The sequence below is a fragment of the Pelodiscus sinensis genome, chromosome 3, assembly GCF_052426305.1.
Source record: "Pelodiscus sinensis isolate ZL-2025 chromosome 3, ASM5242630v1, whole genome shotgun sequence".
In the NCBI taxonomy this organism is placed as follows: Eukaryota; Metazoa; Chordata; order Testudines; family Trionychidae; genus Pelodiscus; species Pelodiscus sinensis.
In genome coordinates this window covers 16,573,905-16,587,982 of record NC_143054.1, presented here as the reverse complement: position 1 = coordinate 16,587,982, position 14,078 = coordinate 16,573,905, and the positions used below count along the sequence as shown (strand labels likewise).

The following is a 14,078-nucleotide window of genomic DNA, read 5'->3' as shown; positions in this document are numbered from 1 at the left end:
TAGTACTCCAGAATTTATATTGGAAGATGTGAAACTATTAAGAATGTAGCAAGGTCAAGATTCACCAAGCTGTAGATCCCTACAAAGCAACCCTATGATAGGGAGTAAATGCAGGAGTATGTTACAGAGACATGCGTAGATGCTGACTCTGTAGGTATTTTGAGGCTTTGATTCTGGGTCAGGAGCTCTAAATCCTCTGCATCAGTGGGCGAATAGGCCCTTTTAGGCTACAGCTACACTATGAACTTTTTCCAGAAGAGGAAATGCAAATGGAGTGCTCATTTCCATATCTTGTGCTCTCATTTGCATATTCTCTTCCGATCCTTTTTGCGGAAAAAGTTTTTGCGCAAAAAAGCACTGTGTAGACGGTGCCTTTTTGTGCAAAACCCCCCTTTTACGCAAAACCTTTAACCCTCCAAATAAGGGTTCTTGCGCAAAAGAGGGGTTTTGCGGAAAAAAGGAGCCATCTACACATCACTTTTTTGCACAAAAACCTCTTCTTAAAAAAAAGGATCAGAAGAGAATACACAAATGAGAGCATGAGATATGCATATGAGCATTGTATTTACATTTCCTCTTCCTGAAAAAGTTTGTAGTGTAGCTGTATCCCTAGTGTCCTAACATTGTTGCTTTGTTAGTTCTCACAGATTTACAATCACCCAATATCTAACTCAGATATTTCTGTACCTTTCTATTACTTAAAAGAAGGTAAATAGTATAACCATGCAATATGAATAAAGTTCTGCCTCGTGGTTTATGTTCCTTTACTGGGATGCTCTGATGATATTGCAGTCTTGTCAACTGTTGTTGTCATACATTTCCTATTAAAACATTTGGTCCTCCTTTCAATCAGTGTAACCTTCCGTATTTGATTAGCTCCCTGCAAAAATAGTAAATCAAAACTTCATCAAGTCTGAAAGAATGTTTTGCTTAGTGGTTAAATTACCCAGCAGTGCATTGCAAATGTTTTAACAAGTGCTTCCCTCAAAAATATTCCACCTCAGTCAGCAAATTTTGACATTCCCTGGTTAATACATTTTACCATTCAGTTGAACCAATGAGGTTCTGCAAAACTACATTCCAACCACCACTTCCCACTTGTACATTTAGATGGCAACCATTACTAGGTTTCCTCTGTTCACCTAATAATGCAGAGTTAACACCATTTTTTTCCTGTTTCTGTATTCTTTGCCACCTGTTTCTAATTCTTGGCCTATATACCTGACCTTAAATAAATAATCTCATTTGCATAATTAATTCCACAAATCAAACCTCCTAGACAAAAGACTGTGTAAACACTGTATGTTAAAAGACTCAGAAACTTCTGCTTGAGGCTTTTACATGCTATTTCTCTTGTTGGTCTGAAGGTCAATGTTGCCTGATGTAGTTGATCACTTTCGCCTACTGAATCCACATGCAAAGGGGCATGAAACCATCTTTTATTCTTCATATGTCTTCTTTACCAAGATGTCGGCAGGGATTGGATTAGGAATTTCCGCAGCAAGCTTGGAGTAAGTGATGTTTTATATCCATTTAGTTGCTGTATTAAAGGGTTCTGAGGTACTGTGTGGTAATTGCCTTCTCACCATTCACAAAAGCAGGGAGCTCGGAGACATAGACAGGGTGAATCATAGGATCGTAAGGTTGGAAGAGACCTCAAGGAGGTCATCTAGTCCAGCCACCTGCCCAAAGCAGGACCGACCCCAACTAAATCAGCCCCAGCCAGGGCTTTGTCAAGCTGGGACTTAAAAACCTCTAGGGATGGAGATTTCTCCACCTCCCTAGGCAACCTCTTCCAATGCTTTGTCACCCTCCTAGTGAAAAAGTTTTTCCTAATACCCAACCTAGACCTACTTTACTGCAACTTGAGACTATTGCTCCTTGTTCTGTCATCTGCCACCATTGAGAATAGGCTAGTTCCATCCACTTTGGACCTCTTCCCCCTTCAGCTAGTTGAAGGCTACTACCAAATCCCCCCTCATTCTTTTCTTCTGTAGACTAAATAATCCCGGTTTCCTCATTCTCGTCTCATAAATTGCAAGATTGAATTTATTATGGCCAAATACTAAACAGAAAATTATCTGACAGGTCAGACTTCTGGCCACCAGGACTTGTGGTGACGTGTTCAGAATTGTTTGAAAACAAGTAATCCTGTTGCAGCTTAGAGACTAACAAGTCTATACAGTATCATGAGCTTCTGTGGGCAAAACCCACTTCATCAGATGAGCTTGAGTAAAGGGGAAAGAAAGGGGGGGACCCTCACAATTTATAACAAAAAAAGAAGGGGGGGGATACTTGTCAATTGCAGTGCTGGTGCTAATGAGGCTACCTGAGTGGTCTGGAAGTGTCCCATACTTAGCTTTTTTGTCAACTAGGTGTTGAATGTAAGGACAGCAGATTTTACAATGGGTCATCCAGTTCAAGTCTTTGTTCAAGACCCAGCATACAATGTCAAATTTGTAAATGAAGTTTGATTCTGTACTCTCTCTGCAGTTGGCTTGTGAAATTCCTTTGTAGAAGAATGGCCTCTTTTAAATCCATTAATGAGTGTCCAGGAAGGTTAAAATGTTCCCCTACAAGTTCTGTGCATTACCATTTCTAATATCTGATTAATGGACAAGGTAATGAAGCTGATTTTCTGAAATGTGCTTGAAAAGTGGAAATTGTCACTACTATGCAGATTTAAGTTGCCTTTCACACTCTTGAACCCGTGTTACCTACCGTACCTCCCCTTCATGATGACCTTGCCTTGCATCCTAGAGATCACTTTATGAAGAGCAGGAACTCAAGACTCATTCGGAGGTTATGATAGAACTGTGTGTCTTTTGCTATTGCTACTCCAGTGTAAGACTGGAGAACCAAAATAACAAGAAGATGGAATGTGGTGGCCTCAGTGTAGACTACACGGGGAACCACTTGTCAGTATTTATCCGTCCTCAAGCTGTTACGAACTTACAGCAGATGCCGCAGTGCTTTTTTCCCCAGGAAAACACGTCTCCTTGTGTTTTAATAACTACGTACAGAGCGCTCATAACTAACAGAATTACTGTCAGCTGATTAACGGTACTTCACTCCAGTTAGCAAACTCCCAGCAGTTTGCCATCTGCTGGAGCCCAGAGCTGATATTTATGGGAGAGCATAGGAGGCATTTTGATGGAAAATGGTAATAATTTTTCATAGGTACACGTTCAGGGTGAAACAGAATAATTCCTCAAATTGGCACCAAATAGCTCTGGGCAACCGTAATTGTAATACTGTCTACATCTTGGCCCTGATTCAGCCAATCACATAAGCACATGCTTGACTTTAAGCGCAAGAGTAATACTGTCCCTTTTTAGCTTTAAGGAGGTAAGAACTTCTATTGATGCCAGTGGGACTACTCACCTTCATTTAAAGTTAAGCACAGGCTTCAGAGCTTTGTTGAGTAGCTATACACTTCACTTGACAGACAAGCTCCACTATAGCGAGATTTGGCAGAATTTGATTTTTTATAATTTTGATGGATAATAACATTTATTTAAGCTTTTTAAAATGTGTTATCTAATTCAAGTTTCACAGTTGTGGGCAATTATGGAGAGAGATTAGTCAATTATTTAAGGTAGCAGATGTTAAGATTCAAAAGCTAAAGCTTTGTAATAATTAAAAACAAAATTGTCAACATCACGTTAAAATATACAAAGTAGCTCTTCTTAAAAATCAAAACTCATTTTCTCAAGCAGAATTGGCCATACTGGGTCAGACCAAGGTCTATTCAGCCCAGTACCCTGTCTGCCAACAGTGGCCAATGCCAGGTGTCCCAGAGGGAGTGAATTGAACAGGTAATGATAAAGCCATCTCTCTCCTGCCATCTGTCTTCACACTCTGACAAACAGAGGCTAGGGACACCATTCCTTGCCCATACTGGCTAATAGCCATTAATGGACTTAACCTCCATGAATTTATCTAGTACTCTTTTAAACCCTGTTATAGTCCTAGCCTTCACAACCTCCTCAGGCAAGGAGTTCCACAGATTGACTGCACTGTGTGAAGAAGAACTTGCTTTGCCTAGCTGTAAATTTTGATTATTGTCAATGGAAATATTTTTTTCATCAGCTTGTGTGTGGACAGTGAAATCAACATTTACCAGTAAAAATGTAACCCTGTCAGCCCTAGCTATATAGGGTTACATTTCACTATTGTTCCTCTTTATTAACAATTAAGTCTGTACAGTAGTAACAACTGCATGGAATTCCATATTTCAGCTGCATAAAGGTAATGAAATTATTTCAAAGAAGGCTCAAAGACAAGAAGTGGGAGTAAAGGGGCAAAGGGCCAAAACCTGCTCCTGTGGAAATCAGTGATAAAGTACATGTTGGTATCTGTAGGACTGGCACCCCAAAGGAGCAGATAAGATATAAAAAGAGCAAGAGGAGGAGCAGGAAGCAAGTGGAGCAGACACCTAAGTGTTGTCTACACTACACAACTTCTAGTGACATGGCCATGTAACTAAAAGTCAGGGAGCGTTTAGAGTTGGTGGGCAGTTTTGCCAACAAATGAGTGGTACTGTATTTGCTTTGCCAAAGCGCTGTTCACACTATCACTTGCCATATCAAAGCTTTTGTCTTGGGGGATGGGAGTTAAGCGCCTGTGACACTCAGGCCGTGTCCAGACTCAGGGGTTCTTTCGAAAAAAGTAGCCTTTTTTCGAAAGAACTTCCCCTGCGTCCAGACTCAAGCCGCGTTCTTTCGAAATTATTTCGAAAGAACGCGGCTTTTCTTTCGATGGCGGTAAACCTCAATTTACAAGGAAGAACGCCTTCTTTCGAAAGTTCCTCTTTCGAAAGAAGGCGTTCTTCAATGTAAAGAGGCCGTCTTCGAAAGAGAGCATCCAGACTCGCTGGGTGCTCTCTTTCGAAAAAGCGGATTTCTCTTTCGAAAGATCCGCCTGCAGTCTAGACGCGATCTTTCGAAAGAGGCTCTTTCGAAAGATGCTTTCGAAAGAGCCTCTTTCGAAAGAAGCCTGCAGTCTAGACATAGCCACATTGCCAGTGTAAACAAAGCCTTGGTGGGGGGAGGCTAGGAGATGGGGGAAAGGCCTTCTCATAACCATGTGAATAACAACCATGTCCATCTGTGTGCCTTATAGGTTTGCTGGTTATAAAACAGGGATGTGCAGACAGACCAGCATTGTGATCCTTACATTGAAAATTCTGATTGGAGCAGTCCCTGCCATCCTCATCATGATAGGCTTATCTGTACTCCTCTTCTACCCAATCACTGAAAAAAGTCGAAAAGAAACTGAAGTTGCACTTGAGCTGTTAAGGTAGGTTTGACCCTATAGGAAAGTGCAATAATATCAGGGCTTCTGCTCTTACAGGATTCAGCATGGGGAAATTTATTGGCTACTTTATCCTAATTATGGGTTTGTTTTACGTTTTTTTAAATTTTAGCCCTTCAGAAAATTGGTAGAACATTTATGTTTTTCCAGTATCTTACCTTTGTTGCCGAGTCCTCGTACATAGTGTCTTTGTAACAGATTACTTCTGTTTTGTTTCCAAAGCAATCTGCAAATTTAAATGATATAAAATAATGCACAGAAATTGTGTAATCCACCAACCTTACACAAATGTCAGCTTAGAAGTGGAAGCGACGAGGAGTCCTGTGGCACCTTATAGACTAACTGAAGTGTAGGAGCATAAGCTTTCGTGGGCAAAGACCCACTTCGTCAGATGCATGTAGTGGAAATTTCCAGAGGCAGGAATAAATATGCAGGCCAGGATCAGGCTGGAGATGACCAGGTGGATCCAATCAAGGAGGATGAGGCCCACTTCTAGCAGCTGATCTGGAGGTGTGAATTCCAAGAGAATAGAAGCTGCTATTCTCTTGGAATTCACACCTCCAGATCAGCTGCTAGAAGTGGGCCTCATCCTCCTTGATTGGATCCACCTGGTCATCTCCAGCCTGATCCTGGCCTGCATATTTATTCCTGCCTCTGGAAATTTCCACTACATGCATCTGACGAAGTGGGTCTTTGCCCACGAAAGCTTATGCTCCTACACTTCAGTTAGTCTATAAGGTGCCACAGGACTCCTCGTCGCTTTTGCAGATTCAGACTAACACGGCTACCCCTCTGATACTTAGAAGTGGAGAATATTTCAGGGCACGTTTAATTATATTCTACTTAATTATTTGCAAATGGGGAAAATGAGACTCCCCCCCTTTCTGATGTGTAAAGAAGGTCTGAAATCTTGTGGTAGGGTGAGGTTAAGTATTTGTCCTCCATATTTTTTTTCATTCATACATATCTTCTTTGCCTTTCTTTTTCTCCCCAGAAGAATCCTGATCTGTGTTAAAAAAAAAAAAAATAGGCCAGACATCAAGGGGACGGGGACAAAACCTTTAGCCATCATGTAGCATATTTAAGACAATATTGAGTCCTCAAAATACATTGTAGAACAGAGGTGTTCATCAGGTTTAGCCCCTGGTGCTCTGCCACATAATATTTACCTGCACATCCACAAGAACCAGCCCTTGCAGCTCCCATTGACCGCAGAGCGCTGTTCCTATGCAATGGGAGCTGCAGGAAGCGGTGCAGACCGGGACACTGCTTCCTGCAGCTCCCATTGGCCTGAAACAGTAATCTGTGGCCAACAGGAGCTGCAATCGCCCATACCTGAGGAGATGTAGATAAATACAATGGTGGCGACCTGCTGGGGAGCTACACCTGACAAACAGCTACTGTTCTATTGCCCACCTTTGTTCTACAGTGTATTTCGAGGACATAATATTATCTTAAATATACTAAACTAGCTGGAGTTACCCGGCGTTGCTTGGGAAACCGGAAGAACAAAATGTAGAAAAACAGTAGTCCGTTATCTTTTTTTGAATGGTAGAAAAGTTGCACTGATTTCTATAGGGATTAAAATATAGGTCCACGTCATCCCCGGGTGTGGGGGGGAGGTGTGACCCTGCGTGGAGGGGAGGTTACACGTGGGAGGGGCTCCCCAGCTCGCTCCCAGGGCTGCAGGTGCTGCGGGGAACAGGGCGGGTGCCTGAGCTGTTGTGCGCATGGGGGTCAGGACACTGTGTGCCATAGTGGGGCAGGGGAAAGAGGGTCGCTTATGTAACCTCATGGGCGGGAGGGGGCGAGTCCTCAACAGCACTGGGGGCCACAGACAGCGAGCACAGGACCTAGGGTGGACGGGGAGGCGCCTGCAGCGCGGCGGGTTACTTTTTGCTTTTTACAGCTTGAGCTCTGGCCCGATCGGGTCCAAAAGTACCTTAAAATCTTCTCCTGGATGAAAGGTTCTCTCATGCAAAGTTTGGTTGCGGTAGCTCTTATAATGTCCAAGTTATTAGTGCACAAACTTACAAACATTCTCCTTTATATATTAGATGATCATAGAATCATAGAATCATAGGACTGGAAGGGACCTCAAGAGGTCATCGAGTCCAGCCCCCACCCTCAAGGCAGGACCAAGCTCTGTCTACACCATCTCTGACAGATGTCTATCTAACCTGTTCTTAAATATCTCCAGAGAGGGAGATTCCACCACCTCCCTTGGCAATTTATTCCAATATTTGACCACCCTGACAGTTAGGAATTTTTTCCTAATGTCCAATCTAAACCTCCCCTGCTGCACTTTAAGCCCATTACTCCTTGTCCTGTCCTCAGAAACCAAGAGGAACAAATTTTCTCCTTCCTCCTTGTGACACCCTTTTAGATATTTGAAAACCGCTATCATGTCCCCCCTTAATCTTCTTTTTTCCAAACCAAACAAGCCCAGTTCATGAAGCCTGGCTTCATAGGTCATGTTCTCTAAACCTTTAATCATTCTTATCGCTCTTCTCTGTACCCTTTCCAATTTCTCCACATCTTTCTTGAAATGTGGCGCCCAGAACTGGACACAGTACTCCAGCTGAGGCCTAACTAGTGCAGAGTAGAGCGGCAGAATGACTTCACGAGTTTTGCTTACAACACACCTGTTGATATAACCTAGAATCATATTTGCTTTTTTTGCAACAGCATCACACTGTTGACTCATATTCAACTTGTGGTCCACTATGACCCCTAGATCCCTTTCCGCCATGCTCCTTCCTAGACAGTCGCTTCCCATCTTGTATGTATGGAACTGATTGTTCCTTCCTAAGTGGAGCACTTTGCATTTCCCTTTATTAAACCTCATCCTGTTTACCTCTGACCATTTCTCTAACTTGCTAAGGTCATTTTGAATTATGTCCCTATCCTCCAAAGAAGTCGCAACCCCACCCAGTTTGGTATCATCTGCAAACTTAATAAGCGTACTCTCTATCCCAATATCTACATCATTGATGAAGATATTGAACAGTACGGGTCCAAAACAGACCCTTGAGGAACTCCACTTGTTATCCCTTTCCAGCAGGATTTAGAACCGTTAACAACAACTCTCTGACTACGGTTATCCAGCCAATTATGCACCCACCTTATCGTGGCCCTATCCAAGTTATATTTGCCTAGTTTATCAATAAGAATATCATGCGAGACCGTATCAAATGCCTTACTAAAGTCTAGGTATATGACATCCACCGCTTCTGCCTTATCCACAAGGCTCGTTATCTTATCAAAGAAAGCTATCAGATTAGTTTGGCATGACTTGTTCTTCACAAACCCATGCTGGCTATTCCCTATCACTTTATTACCTTCCAAGTGTTTGCATATGATTTCCTTAATTACCTGCTCCATTATCTTCCCTGGGACAGACGTTAAACTGACCGGTCTGTAGTTTCCTGGGTTGTTCTTATTCCCCTTTTTATAGATGGGCACAATATTTGCCCTTTTCCAGTCTTCTGGAATCTCCCCTGTCTGCCATGATTTTTCAAAGATCATAGCTAAAGGCTCAGATACCTCCTCTATCAGCTCCTTGAGTATCCTGGGATGCATTTCATCAGGACCTGGTGACTTGCTGACATCTAACTTTCCTAAGTGATTTTTAACTTGTTCTTTGTGTATCCTATCTTCTAAACTTACCCTCTCTCTGCTTGTATTCACTACGTTAGGCACACCTCCAGACTTCTCGGTGAAGACCGAAACAAAGAAGTCATTGAGCATCTCCGCCATTTCCAAGTTCCCTGTTACTGCTTCTCCCTCCTCACTAAGCAGTGGGCCTACCCTGTCCTTGGTCTTCCTCTTCCTTTTAATGTATTTATAAAAGGTCTTCTTGTTTCCCTTTATGCCTGTAGCTAGTTTGATCTCATTTTGTGCCTTTGCCTTTCTAATCTTGCCCCTGCATTCCCGTGTTGCTTGCCTATATTCATCCTTTGTTAGTTGTCCTAGTTTCCATTTTTTATATGACTCCTTTTTTATTTTGAGATCATGCAAGATCTCCTTGTTAAGCCAAGCTGGTCTTTTGATGGTTAAGGGTTTTGTCTCCTCCCTCTTGATGTACTTAAATATAGCAGTGGCAGATTTCCAGGGGTCAAACCTGGTGGACCGGATCTGGTCTGTGGGCCAATATTTGTCCACCCCTGCTGTAGAACAATCCCCCCATCTGAATGAGGGATTAGGTAATAGGAAGTTGATGTTTCTCCTTGTATGATCCTAAAATATCAGGTATGGAAATTAGTTAAGACACTGTAAAAAACATACCTTTCTAGTGGTCTCACCTTCTCTTTATTATCTTAGCTAGCTAAACTTACAGGCTAAATTTAGCAAAAAGAAAAAAGAGTAAAGGTGCATCTACACAGCAGGGCTTAACTCAAAATAAGCTACACAAATTGAGCTACGCCAATTGTATATCTTATTTCGAAATTGGGAGCATCTGCGCAGCACTTATTTTGAAATAGAGAACTCTTCGTCTGACTTCCCTTACTCCTCGTACAATGAGGGTTACAGGAGTTGGAGTAACAAGTCCTCCAGCGTCACAGTATTTCAACATTATTTCAAAATAACTGCCAGCTGTGTATACGTACCCTAAAATAACACTAAGCTTAGAAAACGGTGATAGAAATGTAGCCGTGTTAGTCTGGTGTAGCTGAAACAAAAAACAGGACTGTGTAGCACTTTAAAGACTAACAAGATGGTTTATTAGGTGATGAGCTTTCGTGGGCCAGACCCACTTCCTCAGATCAAAAACAGAAAACAGAAATCTCTTCACCTATGATTCTCTCTGCTTTTTACAGAAGGAGTCATCCAAGCACTGACAACCTTTCTGAAAACAAAAACACCTGGCTATGAAAGTTTAGAGAAAAGTGGCTTTTCAAACAACAGTCTAACCTCAGATCCCAAAGCACTGTATGTGGGGGTGAGAGGAAGGAATGGAAAGTCTTCTGAGTTATCCCACTTAAGTTTTATTACAGGATACTGGAAGCATGAGTACATAATAGCGCAAAGGCTGTGTTACAATAATGGCAAGGACCATATATTGACTGACAAAATGGAAAGATTCTGAGGACAGCCAATAGGGTTCCACAAGGGGATGCTCACAGTTCGTAAGTATGTAAACTTCATCCAGTGGTCTGATGCCTATAAATAGGTATTAGAAAGATTCAGTAGGTGGCACTCTTTCCTCTAGTCAGTGCTGACAAAATCCCCAGCACAGTACTGAGAATACCCTGCTTCTGACAATGCTGTGTTTCAATGAGATGTAAAACCAAAGTTCTGATATCACTAAATTTTTTCTGAAAAAGTTGGGCAAGATCAGGGATGTTTAAACTTGGTGTCCTGGCCAAACTGTGACTCAGGCGATTGCATTCTTCTCACCTAAATTGCCCTTGAAGCCTCTGCTGGCTACGGTGTTTTTCATCACTTGTTTGCTGTACATTTGCTACGGGTCACTCTAGAAGTGGCTGCATTTCGGTGGCTGGTGATCCTTGTGTGTAATTGATTTGGTTGTAAAGCCCTCCAGGATTCTACAGATGAGACGTGTGATAAACATTTACAATTTAGTGCTCCTTTTTGAGCTCCAACAAGCCCTGGATGCAGTCGCTAAGAGTTGTGTTTTGACAACTTTCTCATGAATAGCTGCTGCAAACCTGAGTTTGACTTGACTTTATTTTAAGGTGTTGAGCCAAACTTTTATATATTAATAGAGGCCAAAATTTTCAAACGTGACAGGTGGTCTTGGGTGCCTCCATTTTTGCATGCCCCCAGGACACTTCGAATGCCTACTTACCAGAGTACGGGTGCTCTGCTCTGTTGAGAGCTGCAGCATTGCTACACAATCTCAGCATAGAGTAGCAATTTTTAGAAGAATAACCCTGCTCCGGTCACATTTAGTGCCTTTTTGAGTCAAGGATCTCAAAGTGCTTTAGAAGCACTAATTAAAAACTCAGCACTCCCCTGTACGGGGTACATCCGACTGGGCACATCTTGCACGGTGTGGGGGGGGGAGACTGACCCACATAGATTAAGAGCTAATCCAGCTCCCATTGGAGTCAGTGGGAGTTGGATTACGTGGAAGTGTTTTGCTCAAGGTCATCCAGCAATTTAGTGATGATGCCAGGACTTGACTCGAGGAGGTCTTTTATCTAAGGACACTGTGAAGTGCAATTACTGGGATCTTTTGTTACTTTTAGTAGGAGAAGGTTCTCATTCCAGATTAAAATGTAATGTCTGATTTAGCAAACCATCTCCATTTAGCAGGGCTGCTAATATGGGGACAGGCAGCTGCCCTGGGGCCCAGCAATTTAAAAGGGCCCAGGACTCTGGGTTGCTGCTATTGTGGCAGTAATAGTGGCTGGAGCCCTGAGCCCTTTAAATCGCCACTGGAGCCCCCCTCATAGCACAGCCCAGGCAGCACTGAGTGCTGGTTGCTTCTTGGTCCACTCCTTCCAGGTTGGCCCAAAGATGAGTCCCCTCTCCCACATACACACTCCGACATACACATTACCAAAGTCTGTTGCCGGCCCTTCCATTTGCATCTGTTTCAGTCGCAATGACTTTAATGAGACCTAAACTCATGGCTAAAAGCTTGTTGATTAAGGATGGAGTTAAACACATGTACAAGAGTTTTGATGAATTGAAACAAAAATATGCTTTCAGTTTAGGTTATGGACAAAACAGGAGTATCTGTATCCTGGTGGCATTTGTCTTTGAAAGACTACAAATCATAAGCAGCTTTGTCAATTTGGAGTCTGTTCGAATCTGAAAGAGAGAGATGCTATATTCTATTTTCTGTTATGCAGTAATAGCAAACAAACAAGTCAGAACAATGAGGAGTCTTCTGACACGTTAAAGACTAGCACAAGTTTTTGGGTATGCATTTGACAAAGTGAGTTCCAGCTCATGAAAGCTTATGCCCAAATAAATGTGTTAGTCTTTAAAGTGCCACAGGACTCCTTGCTGTTTTTGCTGAAACACAAACCCAGCTACCTCTGAAACAAGTTAGAGGTGCCAACCTACACCTATAGCTAATTTGGGTGTCTCTAAATATTCTACTTATAAAATAACACAGTATCAGTAAAACTAGATTGCCTGTTGAATTTAACTTTTTGAAATGCAAATTTTACTACCTAAAGAGCTAGCTCCTCAAATAGTTCCAGGTCAGTGAAACGACATCAGTTTATACAAGCTAAGGACCTAGCCTGGTGAGGTTTTTTTTTTAAATAAAAGGGTAGCCGAAACTGCTGACTGTGTTTAATTAGACATTTTGTAACTTGAACATTGCCTGTGAAATGTGTACTATGGCAGCTCTACAGTTGGCTTTAGAAATTGCATAATATGCACATAATATACAGCACAGCCCGTACAATGTGAGCTTTCCAAGATATAAAACCGCACCTTATCCCTCCTTTTGACAAGAAAATTATCAGGGTTTCTAATGGAGATACAAATAGTTCTGATCTTGCCTATGTAAGTATTAATGAATATCATCAAAATATGGCACAAATCTTTGTAGAAAATCATTTAACTATATTTCTATAATTTGAAGAGTGCTGAATTATTTTATCATATATATCAAAGTTATATTTTTGTTAATAAAAATAATGTATTTGAAGAAAAAAGCACTAACAATGGATTTGGAGAAGGAAGTAGGATAGGTTTTTTGTATCTTTTTTCAAGGCTCAATGTTCTACTGTGAAAGAATGAATTTTTTTTAATCTTCTTGCATTTTTTTAAACTATGTACAATCATTGTCTATATCCTAAACATGTGACAGAAAGACTCAGATCTCTGTATTATCTGTGGATATTAAATATTTACACTGAGTACAATTCTGATGGTGTAATAATTCTCTGTCTGCTATAGCTGAACTTTAGAGAGAAGGCTGCTAACACAGTTCCATAATGGGTCCTTGATGCATGCAGGGATTTTCATTTGTCTTTTATATCCATACAAGAGCAGAATTTGAGTGATGCTGTGCAGACCCAGGACCCGAATTTTGCAGCCGTAGACCTTGATCTGAAGCTCTTGCAGAACCCTTGGGTATACAGTTTGTTTCAGAATTGAAATCCTAATCTCCTTTTGGATTTGCCTTTATGGGTTATGCATCTATAAAGTTCAGATCTCTTTGGGAGGCTGGTAGTGTGGCTGTTTTCCCAACAAAACCTGAGTTACGTCCACACTGTGATCACTTTCTTCCGAAAGCAAATCGAAAGAACAGAGGGGTTTTTCCGACATTGGTTAATCCTCTTTCTATGAGGAAGAAGCCTTTTACCAAAAGAGCTTTTTCGGAAAAAGGTATGTGTGGACGGGGAAGAGGAGTTCTTTCTCAAGAAGAGGAAAGAGGAAAAAGCACAGCTGCCTTGGTAGCCATTCTGCTCATAGTAATCACAACTTACATATGAGAGAGCATCCATTCAGTGTGGATGCTGTCTTTCAAAAAAGCAGATTGTTTTTTCGATGCGCTTTCGTGTGTGGACGTGCTCTTTCAGAAGAAGTTTTTTAGGAAGATCACTCCCAAAAAAAGATTCTTCTGAAAGAAACCTGCAGTCTAGACATAGCCTGAGTGGTCACAGGCAAATCTGTTTCTCACAGTGTTTGGAGGCAGCCAAATCCCACCCGTGTCCACACAGAGGATGGAAATTTGCGGTGCTGGCTCTTCGTATCTTATGGAACAGGAGGGAGAAGGAATGTGACTGGGGACTGTGGTGAAAGACACTTCTGTTGTGAGCGCAGCACCT

General features: G+C 41.9%; 1 protein-coding gene across 1 annotated transcript in view; it reads left to right on the top strand.

Moving 5' to 3' along the window:
- Positions 1-13,163, top strand: part of MFSD2B (MFSD2 lysolipid transporter B, sphingolipid) — a 63,573-nt gene extending 50,410 nt beyond the window's left edge. Inside the window, exons 12-14 of the mRNA XM_075923414.2 lie at positions 1,368-1,511; positions 5,125-5,301; positions 10,137-13,163. Coding sequence (XP_075779529.1) covers positions 1,368-1,511; positions 5,125-5,301; positions 10,137-10,191 — 376 coding nt within the window. The 3' untranslated portion in view covers positions 10,192-13,163. The remainder of the gene's footprint in view (positions 1-1,367; positions 1,512-5,124; positions 5,302-10,136) is intronic.
- Positions 13,164-14,078: the final 915 nt, after the last annotated feature.